This window comes from Melozone crissalis, unplaced genomic scaffold (genome assembly GCF_028551555.1).
Source record: "Melozone crissalis strain CALT ecotype California unplaced genomic scaffold, PUWL_Pcris_2 ptg000081l_1, whole genome shotgun sequence".
Classification (NCBI taxonomy): Eukaryota; Metazoa; Chordata; class Aves; order Passeriformes; family Passerellidae; genus Melozone; species Melozone crissalis.
Genome location: NW_026535858.1, coordinates 7,588,967 through 7,605,195, shown reverse-complemented (window position 1 = coordinate 7,605,195; position 16,229 = coordinate 7,588,967). Strand labels below are relative to the sequence as shown.

At 36.9% G+C, this 16,229-nt stretch overlaps 1 protein-coding gene across 8 annotated transcripts in view; it reads right to left on the bottom strand.

Moving 5' to 3' along the window:
- CDC42BPA (CDC42 binding protein kinase alpha) overlaps nucleotides 1-16,229 on the bottom strand; it is a 181,125-nt gene that overhangs the window by 38,280 nt on the left and 126,616 nt on the right. For 4 of the 8 annotated variants that reach the window (XM_054290530.1, XM_054290531.1, XM_054290536.1 and 1 more), the window contains 6 exons: nucleotides 15,685-15,809; nucleotides 8,795-8,900; nucleotides 8,054-8,202; nucleotides 6,876-6,967; nucleotides 4,272-4,348; nucleotides 3,090-3,137 (listed from right to left, as the gene is read on the bottom strand). In XM_054290530.1, the coding sequence (XP_054146505.1) occupies nucleotides 3,090-3,137; nucleotides 4,272-4,348; nucleotides 6,876-6,967; nucleotides 8,054-8,202; nucleotides 8,795-8,900; nucleotides 15,685-15,809 (597 nt within the window). The remainder of the gene's footprint in view (nucleotides 1-3,089; nucleotides 3,138-4,271; nucleotides 4,349-6,875; nucleotides 6,968-8,053; nucleotides 8,203-8,794; nucleotides 8,901-15,684; nucleotides 15,810-16,229) is intronic. The other 4 variants (XM_054290537.1, XM_054290532.1, XM_054290533.1 and 1 more) reach the window with 2 other exon arrangements.

The window sequence follows — 16,229 nt, the reverse complement described above, 5'->3', positions numbered from 1 at the left end:
CATCCTTAAACAAAACAAGTTGACTGCTTTCCACAGCTAGTGGGATTCACAAAGATCCACCTGGCAAAGAAACAAAACCCAACAGTTCCACTGTCAGACACTTCTGGTGAACACAGGAGACTTAACACCCAGACAGTGTCACTGAGACAGGGGAGACAGCAGCAAGGTTTAGTCTCTTACAGCCACTGGGGGTGACTTCCCTCCCCAGACTGGAATTCAGGGACTGCAAACACACTGTGTGCAGAGGACAGACCAGGATGGTTTCTGAACCCATGGGCTGTCACAGCTAAGAGGATTTAGGCACCAGTTCTGCCAACCTGACCCAGCATCTTTTCCAGGCAGGAACCAACAGTGAGTGCTGCTCATCTGAGTAGTGAGCTACCACTTTCTCCTCAGTATCTGCAGGCTACAGAGGCAGCAGGGCATCTATTTTTATTTCTCTCCAGCAGAAATTGCAAAACTACTGTTTTCCTCATTGGAAAAATGAGAATTAACTCCAGTCATTCAGAGAGTGCTATAAATAGTTATGTTATTTGGATGGCAGACACACAAGACATACCCACCCTGGGAAACCCAGTGCAGTGTGCACATCTGTGTGCTGAACAGACCTCAGAGTTCCTGCAAGGAATGCCTTGCAACTGCACCTGCACCTTATTTTACATACACTCTGCCCTTCCTTAATGAAGCACAGAGTCTGAAGAAACAACCCAGGCCAACAGAAATACTTACTTGGGGTTCTTGGTTACAAGAGAGGCTTTCCTGAACCCCATGCAATATTGCAGCACTGACCTGAGGACTTCTAATCCTTCCTTGGCCTTACAAAGATCCCAATGAACCCTCAGAGTTCTCAGGTTTGACTGAAAAGTTAATTCTTCTGGAGATGCTGCAAGAAATGCTGCCCTTGAAGGTAACCACTGCCAATAAGAGTCATTGGGAAGGGAATGGAGGTCACAGCCAGTGGGCAGGGAGTTTTAACAGCCTTATTTTAATTTAAGTCTATCTAATATATTGATACTAAACCAACTCAATGAGCTAAATCATAAATAACTATTCATTTAGATAATTCAGCCTATAAATTATGCTATGAATGAATCAAGTGATTGCCCAATAAATCAAAGATGCAAAACTGACTTTCAGAGCACAACTGAATGACATTACTTTTCATCTACTAACACAGATAACAGCTTTATCTCTCTTTCTAACAAAGACAGAATGTCTTGTATTTTTCCCATCTTTGAGCAGCCAACTCTATTTTTTCTGCAGTTTGATCAGATGAGAGAGATTTCTGCCTTGGTGTTAGAGACATGAGCCCCTGGCCAGCCCAGCCCAGAGATTTCTTTTGCCCACTGCAACCGAGAAAAAAAATCACTCCTGTTGGACTCAAATTGAAGATGGAATTCAAAGGAGAAGTTTGACTCCATGTGCAGGAAGCTAACTACAGGCAAACAATATAAATATTAATATCTGAACCTTTACCCAAAACTAAAAGGTCTGCAAAGATCTGATCTGGGTGGACTAATCAAGAAGAATTGCTATTAAAAGGATGTATGCCAGCAGTTGAAAATGACTCACTTCCATAAAGAAAAAAACAAAATTAACAAATTTGTCAAAATGCTTGTGGAAAAAAATGCTGTCTTCTCAAAAAAAAACCCCAAACAAACCCGAAAAACAAGTAACAATAAATAAGAAATAAAGTACTGAAGTCCTTCAGAATTAACTAGAGAGCAACCAGGAAAATATCCATGTCTTAAGCTTCTTCTTGCAAAATAGAACATTATCAGTAACTGCCACATATGTCCTTTATTTCTCTTTTAATAGGGTTTAGGAGAGTGTTTTAGATATTTTTAAAGACAAATTTCTGTTCAAGAACCTGCTGCTACAAACAAAGTGCTCCTAATACTTAGGTAACACAGAACATGTTTTCTTTAATCCAGATAAAGAATATAAATATTATTTGGTTTTTGTGGATTTACACAACAGGAAACTATCAGCACTACCAGCAAGCCAGAAGCTTTCTGTATGCTATACAAAAAGGCAGGGAAGTGCTTTCTATTATGACACCAAAGATGAACCTTGACATTTTGTCTGAGGTATAAACCTGATTTACAGAGAAAAAGCACCCAGAAGAAAAGCTTTTTTTCAGAGTATGTAAAAGAAAATGAAAACAGCAGAAAAGGCCCATTTACCTCATCCTCTTTGCTACACCCTTCACAGCAGAGATTTCTCAAACAATATTAACTTTATCTAATTTCAATGCCAATGGGATTACACTGTGTTAAACACATTTGTATAAATATGTGTGAATGTATGGATAAATAATATATAAAAACACATCTACGAGCACAGACAGACACACACACACACAATTATTCCTACGGAGCTGTAATGGATGGGGCTCTACACACCTGGCTTTCAAAAATTTTATTAAAAATTACTTTTATGGGCCTACTACTTCAGTTTGGAAGAAATATAATGCAGTCAATTCTTAGCTTTTAACTCAATTCCCTTAGTATGCAATTAACTAGTGAGAATATTTAAACAGTTTAAATATTTGAAAGTCCTGACAGAAAACCTGCATATCAAATGGCAATAAAAAGCAGTAAGTTCACTTCAGTCATAATGAAAATGACTTCTCACAATGCAGGCTAAAAACCAGAAAAAAATTTATTTTAGCACACAGAAATTAACTGTATGGAAGGGAAACTTTTTAAGAGAAGTGACTGGAAAACTTATGGAAACAACACATGATAAAGGAATAATATGAAGCAAAAGAATTAAATACATAAATGTGCTGATGATTTTGGAACTGTTTTTTACAGGCCATATCAATAGACAAGGCCTAAAAGCAGCTTTTCCCCATCAGAAAAAACTTGGCAATTAAGAATTCTTCACCTGCACCTAAAGAAAAGCATTTGATTCAAAACAAAACACCTATCCATAATAAATAGGTGTAAGAGTGATATTACAGAAATACTTTGTTCTCCACTGCATGTGCAGATTTTTTAAGTTGACTGCATTAATGTTTGAATATTCCAAATCAACCAAGTGATCTGTTATTGAGGGATTTACTGGGTTAAAATCAGACTTACGTCATCCATAAAATCAATCAATGAGGATGAAGAGGAGGAAAAGGAATCCTATTTTAATGAACACAGCAGTAAAAAAAAAAGAGAGAGAGAGAAAGAAAAGGATGAAGAAAACTGTTCAGTATAAATAAAAGTGCAAAAATAAAGAACTGTAAATCACCAGTGGCAGTAATAATTACCTCAGTACGTTTTCATTAATTGCCTTTCATAGACAATTAATTAATGTACTATCTGTAAAGAAACCAGTGTTTTTACAGCATTTAATAAAGTATTATTGCTATACTCTCAACAGGATCCTTATACTGAAAGTAATTAATAAGATAAATTATTACAAAGGAAATTTAAAAACTATGTTAATTGTGAGGACTTTAAGAGAAAACAATGAATTAGTGAATACATAATGAAAAGAGAATTTTGGGACAGCAGTAACAGCAGGGATTTATGCTCTTTCATAGCTAAATGTGATGATGTTGTATTTGCATCAGGAAAAACTGGGCAAACTTTAGATTAATGTCTAACTGTAAAGGTGGTGCCTTGTATCTCTGAATTCAGTTTGACCAATATTTCACCTCAGCTGTTCTTTTAAAAGAAAGATGATGCCTTGCTTACTGTTGATTAGAAAAGAAGATAATAAATCTATCATATTGTTTAATTCTTTTCCTGCCAGGCTTTCTACCTATTCTGGTCTTTTGTCTAGAAGTGACAAAGGTATGAAACACATTCATTTTTTAAATAAAAGGATGTGTGGAGAGGAAATGAGTAACAATTATCTGGATTTAACAGATCTGTGTAAAAGAACAGATGATGAAAACAACCTAATAAACAGTACTAATGACTTAATGGGATGCAATCAAGGATGATTTGGTATTTTCTTGTTTTTACCAAACCACTGCCTGCATTACTTAGCATTTTCTGAATACAAAGAAAAGCCATTTGAACAACTATACTTTTCATGTTCACTGCAAAATCAGGCAAATTTCTGCATTCAAGGTTTGAGACAGAATTCACTGTGATTACAAGCATTCAAGAGAAGACAGCCAGCACTGCAAATGATAAATAATTATTATACACAAATATTATTGCTGCAATACAATTAAAATACAGGAGCAAACCCTCAGCAAATATGCACAGGACCTGCACACAACAGCAGTTCCACTGAGTGAGTTAGAATAGCTGTGCACTTACTTCAAATTGATCCAGAGCAGAGGTAGGCGCATTCAAAAATGCCAAGAAAGAATTCTGTGAGTCTTGGTGCTTTACACCTAGAAAACAGCAGCAGGTTTATAAGCTACAGAAAATAAGACCTTCTCACGGAGGACCTTTGCCTTGCTGAATCAGAATTTTGAGCGTCCACCTGAAGCACTTTGTGTTTTGAAATAAGCTGCACATTTGGTTTATTTTCCAGAGTAAATTATTTTTTTAATGAACAAGCATGTGTTTAATCAACCTTTCCCAAGCTAGGATGTGTGTGGTGTGAGCTCCATGTGGAAACACACTCTGTGTCCATGTCTGTTATGCAGAGGGCACTGCATAGGTGTCCATGTCCATCTGCACCACACTAACCCAGCAGGTGCCACCCTGCCCTGGTGACACGTGGCATGTCCCACCATGGTAGGACAGCTGAAGACAAAAAAGCGTGGCATTTCCAAACCAGAGGGGTTCCTTGGGCCATGTTCTGTGCCTGCCACCTCTCCCTGCTGAGTGCCCAGCAGCTGCACCATCCTGGGGGAACTTTCAGAGGTTTCTGTCACACACTGAAGCAATGGAGCAGGGACGCTGCATCCCCTGGAGCTGCAGGGGCTGCCACACCTCAGCTCTTACTTTAACTTGCTCCAACTGGTATTTTTTTATTTCTTCTTCTTTTCTAATTCAAGGTGCTGTGTGGGTGTTTATATTTCACAGATGTGTATGAACTCTGCTCTTCTCAATGCTATAAACATGCTATATATGCACATACATATATGTATTTATTATGACCAGAGCCTGCAGGACTGTGTGCATCTCAAAACAATGATGTTATCAGAAGTCACCTATTTCTTTTTAAAAATGTCAGTGTCTTGCTCTAATTAGCCATATATGTATGTTCTAAATATAACCCATGGCGAATAAAGTTGCAAAAGACACTTTCCTCTTTAAAATATAAGTACAATGAAATCACAGTAAAATACTAAAACAAATTTTCAAACTACCACCAACTTTATGGAATACTCTCAGCAATCTTTCCCCCACCAGTTTGCATTTCTGAAATATATTTATAAACAGGAAAGGATTAGGTGCTAATGCAAATAATCCCTTCCTAGAAATCAATTTCCACACACTGCAAGTTACTCTACCACTGTACCCTGACTACATTTGAATCTTCTATACAGTTCATAACTCAAACAGCAACGTATTTTTCTTTTAAGAGAAAACCAAATCAAAGGTAGTAATGATTTAGATTAAGGTGCATTTCTATCAGACTATTTGAAAAATTGCAGCAGAATATTACTAACCTAATTCTGTTAAGAAACATGACTAATGTTTCCTTGAACAGTACTTTTTTTGCTTGTTTCTTTTCAGCAAAGAGTAAATGTTTATTTCTCCAGAACAATAAGGTTTTAAACACTGGAAAAATATATGGTAAAATATGAATTATAAATTCACAACATTATTTAACACAAAGGAAAATTTCAGAAATCAAGTAACCATGCACAATATTTAAAACATATAAATGAAATCTAAACATGACAAAGTATTTTTGTCTCCAGCGAGGTGCTATCAAGAGCTTCTCTCCAAGCATTTGGAGGAAGAATAATCCTGGTATCAGTGCTAAGCATTAAAATGAGGGAGTATCAATTCCCTAAGTCTTATTTGCTAACTGGAACCACTTGTTAATGCTCTGTATAGGTCTGAATTATTTTTACCAGTCAATCAGCACTGGAAGGCCTATATATAGGAGATGAATGTAAACTCTAATACTTTATTGACCAAGTAGCCATTAAGTTGGAAAAGCTGAGCAATATTTGACATCCCAATGCAGCAACTGTTGCCAGGATATTTAAATTCTGGAGTCCACAGAACTACAGAAAATTAGGTAATTCCATTTGGCCTGAAAAATACTTCTTCCCATGTGCCTCATAAGACACAAATATTAGAGCTACTACAGAAACTGCAAAGAATCAGCCAAATCATTATTCAACTCCTAATGAATTTTTTTTTCAATGCAGAATTACCAAAAACAGTCTCTTCTCCCAGCAACAATGCAAAACAGTATTGGACAGATGCAACAGTAACCCCAGAACATGCTCTTAATACCACAGCAAAGCACTCATGACCCCACTGCTCACTCTGTGGCTGCAAAGCCTATCCATGGAGTTATCCCAGAAACAAACAAATGCTATGAATTCCTCTGCAGTTGTTTACTCTCTCTGTAGACAGGCCCAAAACACTCAGAGATGAACAACAATATGATCAGTCTTGATGTCTAAATACCTTCACCCATCATAAAGGAGAAAAGGTTAGAATGATATCTATATTCTAACAGTTTTCTGGCAGTAAATCACTATACACAGGCCAAATAAAAACAATCCAGCTTCAACTCAAATTATACCTTACTGGTTCAAAGATACCAACAAAACTGAGGCCTATTACAGGTGTTAAAAGTGCAAATGCAACTACTGTGGGTACATCTTGACACACAAGTGTTGTGCCCACATGTTGATGTCATATTTTAGTTTCAAGGTGACACTTGATTGATCAGATACACCCACCAATGTGACACAGTATTTACTTGGATATCAGTTGCCATACCCTTTTCTGATCTAAGCTCTTCTGTCTCCTTTTTCAGCCTTTCGATGTCTGCCAAAAGCTCCATGTTCTTCTTCTCAGATTCTTGCAGTTTACTTCAAAAGAACACAAAAAAATGTATGTAAGTATTGAGAACCCAAGACTCAAGTCACTCGTGTTCCTGATGTCTTCAAATACCTGAATAAATCTACTGAGATCTGTTCAGTTTACAGAAAAAGCCATTTATCTATTCAATAGGTTCAGGTTTTTCATGTTTCTAAGCAATTGAATGAGCTTGTATCCATGTGAATGAGAAAAAAAACCTGTATGTATTTTTATGTTTTAGAAAGTCCTGTTTTTCATTAAATTTGTTTGCTAATTAAGTACCTGTGATAGTAATGGATTCAGTTGAACTATTTTTTCTCAGTTCCTTTACAGTTAGTTGTTTCGGTGCTTTCTGACTCACAGCTGAGAGGTAATTCTACTCTGCAATTTCAGCACATTTCTCATTCTTGCCTGTCAAAGCAAACACTGGTTTTCCTGTTCTTATAGGATTTCCAATGCTGCCTGTCATCACATCACCTGGCCTGAAAAACACTCAAGGCAGGTGAACCAGATGTTCCCATTTTACAGGTAACACACCTGGATCTCAGCTCTGTCCTACTGCTTTCCTAAAGCTGCAGAAACCCAGCAGTGCTGAAGCTGGACACCTAAAAATGGACTGACTTCAGGCATTACACAACTCAGAATAAATTCTGTTGTGGGGGTGGTGAGGTAGAAGTGAGAAAGAGAGAGGTCGGAGGAAGGAATAAAAGAATTCCTAATAGTCCATTAACCATTATTACTTCTTCCTGTGCAAATCAGTATGCAATAATTAATTTTAGTCAGCTAACCCAGTGCAGCTATCAGCAGAATAAAAAAGAATATATTCTAAGAGACACAAACCCAAACTATGAATTTGGATTTGTTATCACAACTAGGAGAGATCACATTATTAAAAGAGAATGTGTTCCCTCTGAAAGTCTTCAAGATCTCAGCTTTCCCCAGGAAGTGCTCAGCTGTTCAAACAATGAAGAGAGACGTTTGGTTTTTTTCTCATCTGGGCGATCAAATTTCCACAGACAAGGCAGATAGAAAAATGATTTGATGACATTTCCTGGGAGGTATTGAAGTAAATTTGCATGAGAACAATTGAGTCTTACCACTCTGTAGAGATGCAGGAAGCTTTGACTTTGTTCAGCTCATCCTGAATAGCCTGTTTGGCTCGGATTTCAGCATCAAGAGCAGACTGGAGCTCCAGCCTTGCAGACATGTCCAGCTTTGCAAAGCGCCTCATCTTCCAGGGCATGTCCTAGGATGCCAACAAATCAGATTAGAAACAGTAAGAGGAAAGGAAATTGAACATGAGGAATGTAACTACCTTCAACAACTACATTTCCCAGTCTATTATGTCCTTAATGCAAGAGTACATTAATTCCAAAATAATCTAAAATTAGGAGTAGTGTTAGCAGTTGTATTTCTGAACTCAAGTAACAAATTTTATGGTTTATGCTGATCTCAAAAGCAAAGAGATTTTCTGAAATCTGGTTTTGATGTGCCTCAATTCAGATGACAGCTACAAAGGACATCCAAATGTTCACTTGTTTCACAAGTGAGAGACTTGAAGATTTTCATGAACAAAAGCATGATTTCCTTCAACAAATTCATATCTGATTAGAAAGTAGCTACTTCAACTGCAACATAGATAAAATCACATTTTAAAGATCTTGGCGTTTAATTAATTGATAAACAATAAATTTGGTATTCAGTAATTCAGAAGCTCTAGGAAAGTTTAACTTGCAATTAGCATAGGCTCTACAGACAGATTATTGCTGCAGCTGAAACTGAAAATCAGTGTTTTTTTCAAACAAAAAACCTTCTGACATATGGAAGTAAAGTCTTACTGTAGCTCTTGCTCCCAAACTGGAGTTCCTCAGGGCTTCCAGCTCTTCTGTCATTTTAGAGGCCAAGGCTTGAAGATAACCTCGAGCATCTTTTTCATCACTTACCCTAAATGATTACATAAGAAAAAATAAGGTGTTTTAACCAAAGAATCTAAAGAAAAAACAGAAGTCTCTTCAACAAACCAACAACCAGAAACAGATAAATGCAGAATACAAAAAGAATCATTAAAAAAAGAGTAAAAACAACAACAACAAAAGCCCAAACAGAAAACCACACAGAACCAATTCTTTGCTGCTTTGTGGAGTTCCATTAAACAATATGCATCACTAAGACAAAGACTGAAAATTAAAGTAATACCTATCATCTACCTGAAATTGACACTCTGAGGAAGAAATCTTTCAACCTATTTTTAGGGAGTAAATTAAGACAAAATTCACAACCAATAATTAACAATTATTGTCCAGAAAATATTGGAATTCGTGGTCAACTTCACTCAATTGAGTAAAGTTTAAAGTTTAATCAATTGACTATGAGAACTAGTAGTGGACTAGTGATGTTACTTCAAGAAGTGCTAATTAAACAGGGAGAGTCTACTTTTAATAATATTAAACAGCATAAGCCAGAAGAGGCTCTCTCATCCACCGAGCTTGTTTTCTATCCAGACATGTTTTCTGAGTGTAAAGACAACAAGGAGGAGACATGCCTGTTTTTCAGATTCTTTGATCATCCGTTACAAAGAAAGAACAACAACTTTCTGTGATTAATCACAACAGAAGGCTCTTTCTTCACTTTGCCTCAGGTGTTAACATAGAAAAGAAAGTTGCTAAAAAAATTAACTCACTGAAACTAAGTAACTTATGAAAAACCTAAAACAAACAAACAGAAGAAAACCAACACCATCCCCCCCACCTCATTTCCTTATATGCCTGGCTCTAAATACGTTCATTTTGCCCATAGAAGAGCAACCCCAGTTCTGCACCACCAGGCCCTATGCAAGTTCCTGAGCTGCAGGGCAATACCACAGCTTGATCACAGTTCAGTCTTATCAACACCAAACAATGAAATCTTTAGGATCTGCTCAAACTACTGAACCTCAAATAGCTTTAAATAAAATATACTGAAGTGGGAACATATTTTTTCTGTTTCATGAGAATTAACTTATCCTTGCTTCCTGATCTATAAAAGTAACTCTAACCCTAAGTTTGTTGCACTGGAGATGAGAATTCTCCAGATGGTTGATGGTGTCTTGCAGCAGTGACCTTCCAGCAGGAAGGGATTCCCCTTTGTGCCTACAAGGCAATGTAAGATCTTCTGGTTGATACTACAGGGTTCACACACACAGAACATGGAAATGGTGCTGCTTCCAAGTTTACCATTAATTATAAAAGTTTCAACACAGATTTACAGATAGGTGCCAGGAGGCAAGGAAGACATGGAGCACACACTCTGAACTGTCACGGGCAAGGGAGGAACTGAAGAGCTTTCCCACAGTGGCCTTAGGACAAGATCACACCATGAAAGCCACAGGCTAAATATCTGCAGGTTGTGGTGACCTTTGGGTGTGCAGTTTAAAGCTTATTTAAGGAAGACAGACTACTGTAATACAGAGGAGCCAAAAGAAAAATTAGCAACCATTTTCCACAAATCTCACACCCAGAAGTATTTATTGGGCCTTCTTTTCTTTGTCTCCTGCTTATAATTTAGCTCAAGAGGTGGGGAAGAATCTAGGGAAACCCTACATGTCCTGACTATGAAAAGTCAGTGAGAGTTTTTATATTAATGAGTCACTGTTTTTCCCAAGGTACATCAGAACTCAATGGAAGTCACATACCAACTTCTTTTCCCATAACATTTTGGATGACACATTTTGACAATCTGATAAAGCTAATCTGAGCCTACACAAACCACTTAGGCTGTAACAGTGGGCAAAAGATGTGAGAAGTAGCTAAAGATGCTTTTTGGAGGTAGTGGGTCCATAATTAAATACACTGTAAAAAGAACAAAGCTTAAGCAGAAACAAAAAGAATGTGAGGCTCTCAACGTAAGAGTAAGTTTTCCTGATGTATGAAGAGGGAAAGAGATTTAGGAATTAGCATCTAATTTTCTCTATTTTTAATGACATACAAAATCTTTGCAGGAAAAAAGGGTCCAATTTCTATATCCAATTTTATGATGTCACACAGATCCTTCCTGATTGAAGGTAAGGAAACACTTCAGTTATTTGTTTTAGGGTGCACAGAGGCCTCAGGCTCCAAATGCTGCTCACGAAAAAAACCTCAAAAACAATGTTCCACAGACAAGCAGAAATCTAGAAAATGAAAATATAAAGTAAATATTTACAAATATCTGTACTGAATTCGAGGCAACGCCTCAAGCTCTGCGAGACAGCAAATGAAAGCAGTACCATAGGGAACTGAGGTGGTTTTGTTGTCCACTAGATGGCAAAATTCTCTCAATAATGGTGTATGTTAATAAACATTATGTGGACCCAAGAGCTCTTGGAGCTTTTTTTTTATTGTTTTGCTGGGGTTGTTCCATTTGAAAGGTTTAAAAATTAAAATTAAAGTAAAAAAAGTGCAAGAATGGCAAATTGACTAATGTTGTTCTCCTTGTGCTCATTTTGACAGAAAGCCCTGACAAGCACAGCAAGAGACCAAAGGAAGAAAAGGTCTTCAGGTTCCACCCAGTCACTTCTTTCTTTACTGAAAATTTAGATTAACTGTTCTGTTTCCAATATAATTGCACTTGCAAATTTATTTCCTCAATGCGAAGAAGCCAGAAGAGCAATATGGTAGAAATTCTTGTAAAATTAAATTTAACTTTTTGGCTGGAGCCAACCTTCTGAAAACCTTCACATAACCACTGGCTGCTACCTGTATGGTGTTCGTCAGGATGCTCAGGAAGTTACAATACAAAATGGACCCAGAGGACTAAAGAATTTTGCTCAGCAGAAGTGGTCTTAAAGCCCTGGTGGTTTACACCAAGCTCTGTTTAACCTGATTTAAAAATCCCAAGGAAATCTGACAGTCATGACTCCTCCAGTCTCTCAATGCTTTTAAATTTCTGTTGTTGTACCAGTATGCTCAAGGTCTCCAACTTAATTTTTAATTTTTCCCCTGGTGTCTCCAATAAAATCTGTTTTTTAAAAATACCTCTCTAAAAATTTTTAACACTTCCTTCTGCTCCCAAGCCCTGAAATTTCACCTTGCCCTCCAGAATTTCTATTTTAGAGATAATTAACTTCTGACTATTTGTAACTCAAACATAGCACATCTCAGAATTTTACATGATTTGAGTTTCTTAACAGTTGAAGATGCACAGAATTTTTGCTGTATTTTGTTCACAATTTGTGTGTGGGTTGTTTTTGGTTTTTTTTCTGAGAGCAAACAGATTTTAAAACAACCAAAAAACCCCAACCCAAATCTTGGGGCTTTTGTAGGTTTGATTTAGTTTAGAAGTGTTGGGAGGGAGTAGTTGGTACTTTTTTCTTTCTCCTTTTGATAGTGGTTTTGTGTTGGGGTTTTTTTCACTGAGGTCAATTAAGATAAAACCAACAACAGCACAAAAAATCTTGGTGATAAGGAAAATATTAAGTAAATATTGTGGTAAACAACTGTGACAGATGAATCTAAGCCTAACATCCACTCTATAGGTAAAACTGGTAGGATTCAGCTCATCCATTTAAACATACTCAAGGACACAGAATTATCCATCTGATATGAGTTGTGTAGGTTTCCTTTTCAACCTGTGGTGAGAGAACCAAACCTCTAGAGTAGAATGGGAATAAATGGGATTTATTGAGTTTTCTACCTTAGGACTTGTACAACTAGGTTAGATTAATCCCTCCCAAGTCAGGATTCTTGCCAAGTACACTGGGAATCACTACCAAGATTTCCAGTGACCTCCTTTCTGCACGGCACAGAGTATTTAAAATATTCCTTTGTCAAGTGACTGCATTAACCTCCAGTGCAATTAATCTCTTTCCCATCTCCCACAGGAAAATTTATAGCCCACTATAAAAGCCTCAATATTTCTAACTCTTGTCAAGGAATGATGAGTGATTTGGCTAATATAAACTCGTCAATATAATAGCTCCATTAAGGCTGAATGATCCGTGAGGGTCTGTTGAGTCCACAATAGAATTTGCAGTGAAAGTCTGATTCAAGTGTTTATATTAAAATATTGCTTTGTTTATGGTATCTTGAGAGAGCAACAGCAAGATTAAAAGGTTTTCATACATTATTCCTAAAGATGCAATATTGCTGAGTAAGAGAGCAGGGAAAAGCTAAAGGGAACATGATAAGCTATTAGAATTACAAGTTGAAAAATCTGAGAGAAATAGCAATTTAGAAGGGCCCCAGGAATCATGAAGAAAGTGACAAATCTTAACCATGCAAAGTGTGAATTCAAATGAATTTCTTGAGAGGTATCCTTTTGATGACAAAGCATTTAAAATAATTTAGGGGCTTCTTGGGCTTGTGTTACCCCAAACAGGGCTAAAAGTGCCTTGAACTACTACAGGCTGCTGAGCAAACTGTTAACAAATCCAGTAACTGATTCCTTCTACTACCTCCTATCCTTTCTGGAAATAATGCACCCAAAACACATATTTTAATGCAATATTGTGTGAGCAATCCATTAAGTTTTGAAGAGGGCGCCCACAAATTCTCCCTTACTTTGCTAGCACCAAGACATTCCATTGTCACACTGCAGTTGTGGACAGGTACAGACTTGAATTGCATGTTCCTATGAGGAAAACACAGGCTTGTGAGTGATTAAATAAGACCAGTTTTCTCCAAAATTAGGTGGAGGTTTTTTCATTTAAAATATTTATCATTAAAATAGATGCCTAAATACTTCATAGAGCAGCCATGGTCCCCAGAGAAGGGCCTAGTTTCAGTGCTGAATTCTAAGAACAGCAGATGGACATGACTAGATTATCTGAGTAACACATGGAAAAATCTAAACATAACAAGGAAAAAATGTGACCTAAGATAAGGCCTCACATAGCTGAAAAAATTTAACATAAGCAGAGAAAAGTATGGAGGGAAAACTGAGATGTGTTTAGTGATGAAAAACTGGAACCAAGCCAGACTCTTAAAACTCCCTTAATGTTTGCCCTCGGTACTTCTATTTTTTCCTTTTCACATAATTTTTTAATTTTTAGTTCTGTACTATTTAGAAGACACTATGTTATCATAAGGGATCAGTAAAATGATGCTTGTCATTCAGAAAGTTGTCTTGCATGTTCCTGATCTTTTTTCACTACGTATCTTGAGAGATAATAAACTGAAGCCCAAACCCTTTTACCCTTTACAGTGACATCCCTAACAAGAAAAATGCTTTATCATTTGCCTGAACCACATCAGTAATACATGTTAAAATATTAAACACTCTCATAAAGTAAAGGAGAAGGTACATTCTTAAGGGCTGTTGGTATATTTTTATATTGCATTAAGTGGAACAATCCACAATTAATTCTGATTTGTCTTTTCATATAACTGCCAAGTTATATGAGTTTTCACATGTAAATCTGAAAAATTGTGTTTGATTACCTAGGTGCAATATGACACATAAGCACTACCTTAAAGCAATAAGGAATGTAAAATTACAGACTTGTCTCACTTGTTACCTTGATTTTTTTTTCCTGAATAAACATTTTGAATTGGCCAGAAATTAAAAGCTGTTTAAACTACCAGTTAAATATTTTTTAAAAATTTTTTGTGACTCAGGTTGTCCACTACTATCACCCTTATGAGAGAAAAAATTTAAAAGGAACACACACACAAAGTGGACCCTTTACATTTTTTTAACTTCTGCTACAAATACAATGCCTTGAGACAAACTGAATTTCATAACACATATCAGTATTACATACTTTTATGCAACAAATATTGTTTAAAACACACTGGAAACCCAGAGCATGGCCCTTATGCCTTGTTATATATTCACATGGCACTATTGAAAAGCCAAACTTCTCTATATCTGGACAACAAAACTGAAGTAACAGGACAATACCAAACTAGGTTTCTCCAAAACAATGTTTGCCATTCTTGCCTGGGCACAACAAATTAGATTTTTTTTTTTCACTAAAACAGGAAAAACAGGGGGAGAGAATAATCAATCAGTAACAGAAAAACACTACTATATCATGATGAAGTCTTCCTAGAAGTGGATGATCTGTAAAGCAAAATGTCTGAATGTAAATTGGTTTTGTAGATGTGAAACACTGCAATAGATCATTAAAGGTGAGGAGAGATAAACAGGCATGAAGAGGAAAAATAAAGACCAAAAACTCAGAATACACAATCTTTTTCTCTTAGTAGTTCAACCTTTTTTTCAATTCTATTAAATTAAAGAGAAGAAAGACTCTATAAAGATAACATCATTATTTAGCAAAAGTACCATTACAAACATCACTTGACTGGATTTGTGGTACAGTCTCAAATACTCTCCTTGTAAAAAAATCACATAAAAGTTGCACTGTATTTGTTTCATTCTGCCACATGCCAAGCAGATGAAGGAAATTAAAGCTGAGACACAAACACTCAGCCACTGCTTTTCCCAGGCTTGCTCCCTCTCGGAGGCGTGAGCTCAGCACATGATTCCTTTCAGCATTCTTCCACAGCCACAAGCCACACCCAAAGGCCATGATTCTTCTGCACTTTGAAAAGCTCTATTTGGTGAGACACTTTCACTCTTCAAGGAGGAACGCAATTTTCTGGATTTGCATGTTATTAAAATCTCAGCCAAAACCCCAGCAGAATCCCAGACGGGCGTGAGGTTTCACCTCAGCCCTTCCAAGTGCAATGTGCAAAGACAAGAACTCAGCACCAGCCCCACCACAGGCTGAGGGGTTTCTGTCATGCCAGGAGAGCAGAGCACTCACCACTGGATGATCTCAGTGATTTGGGCCTCCCAGTGAGCCACAGACTCCTTCTTATCAGCCAGGTCTCTCATCTCTTCCTCCAGCTGCCGATTATTCATACTCAGCCTCTCAAACATGGTGGTGAGCTGAAGGAGAATTTAAACAACTTGTTAAAATATAAACTGTTCTGACTCCATCTCTGTGCAGGCTCAAAACCACGTGCTCCCCTCTCCCACACCTTGCATCTGCTTTATAAAATGGTACTGGTCATAACAATAAACATAATGTAACATTAAAAACCAGAATATTTTCTTATATAACCTTCTATAAGAATCTCTTTTTGTATAACCTCAGCTGTACTGAAAAGCCACTTTTAAGGACTTGAACAACATTTTTACTCCATCAATTTAATGAGTTTTCTGAGAATTAGTCTCCAAATACCTGTAAAACTCTTAAAAGGTTTCTGCTTTGCACCATATAGGTGTGGAATGTTCTGTATAGAAAAATTTACGCTAGAAGAGCAAAGAAAAGGCATAAAAATTTGTTATGGCTCAGATAAGATTGCT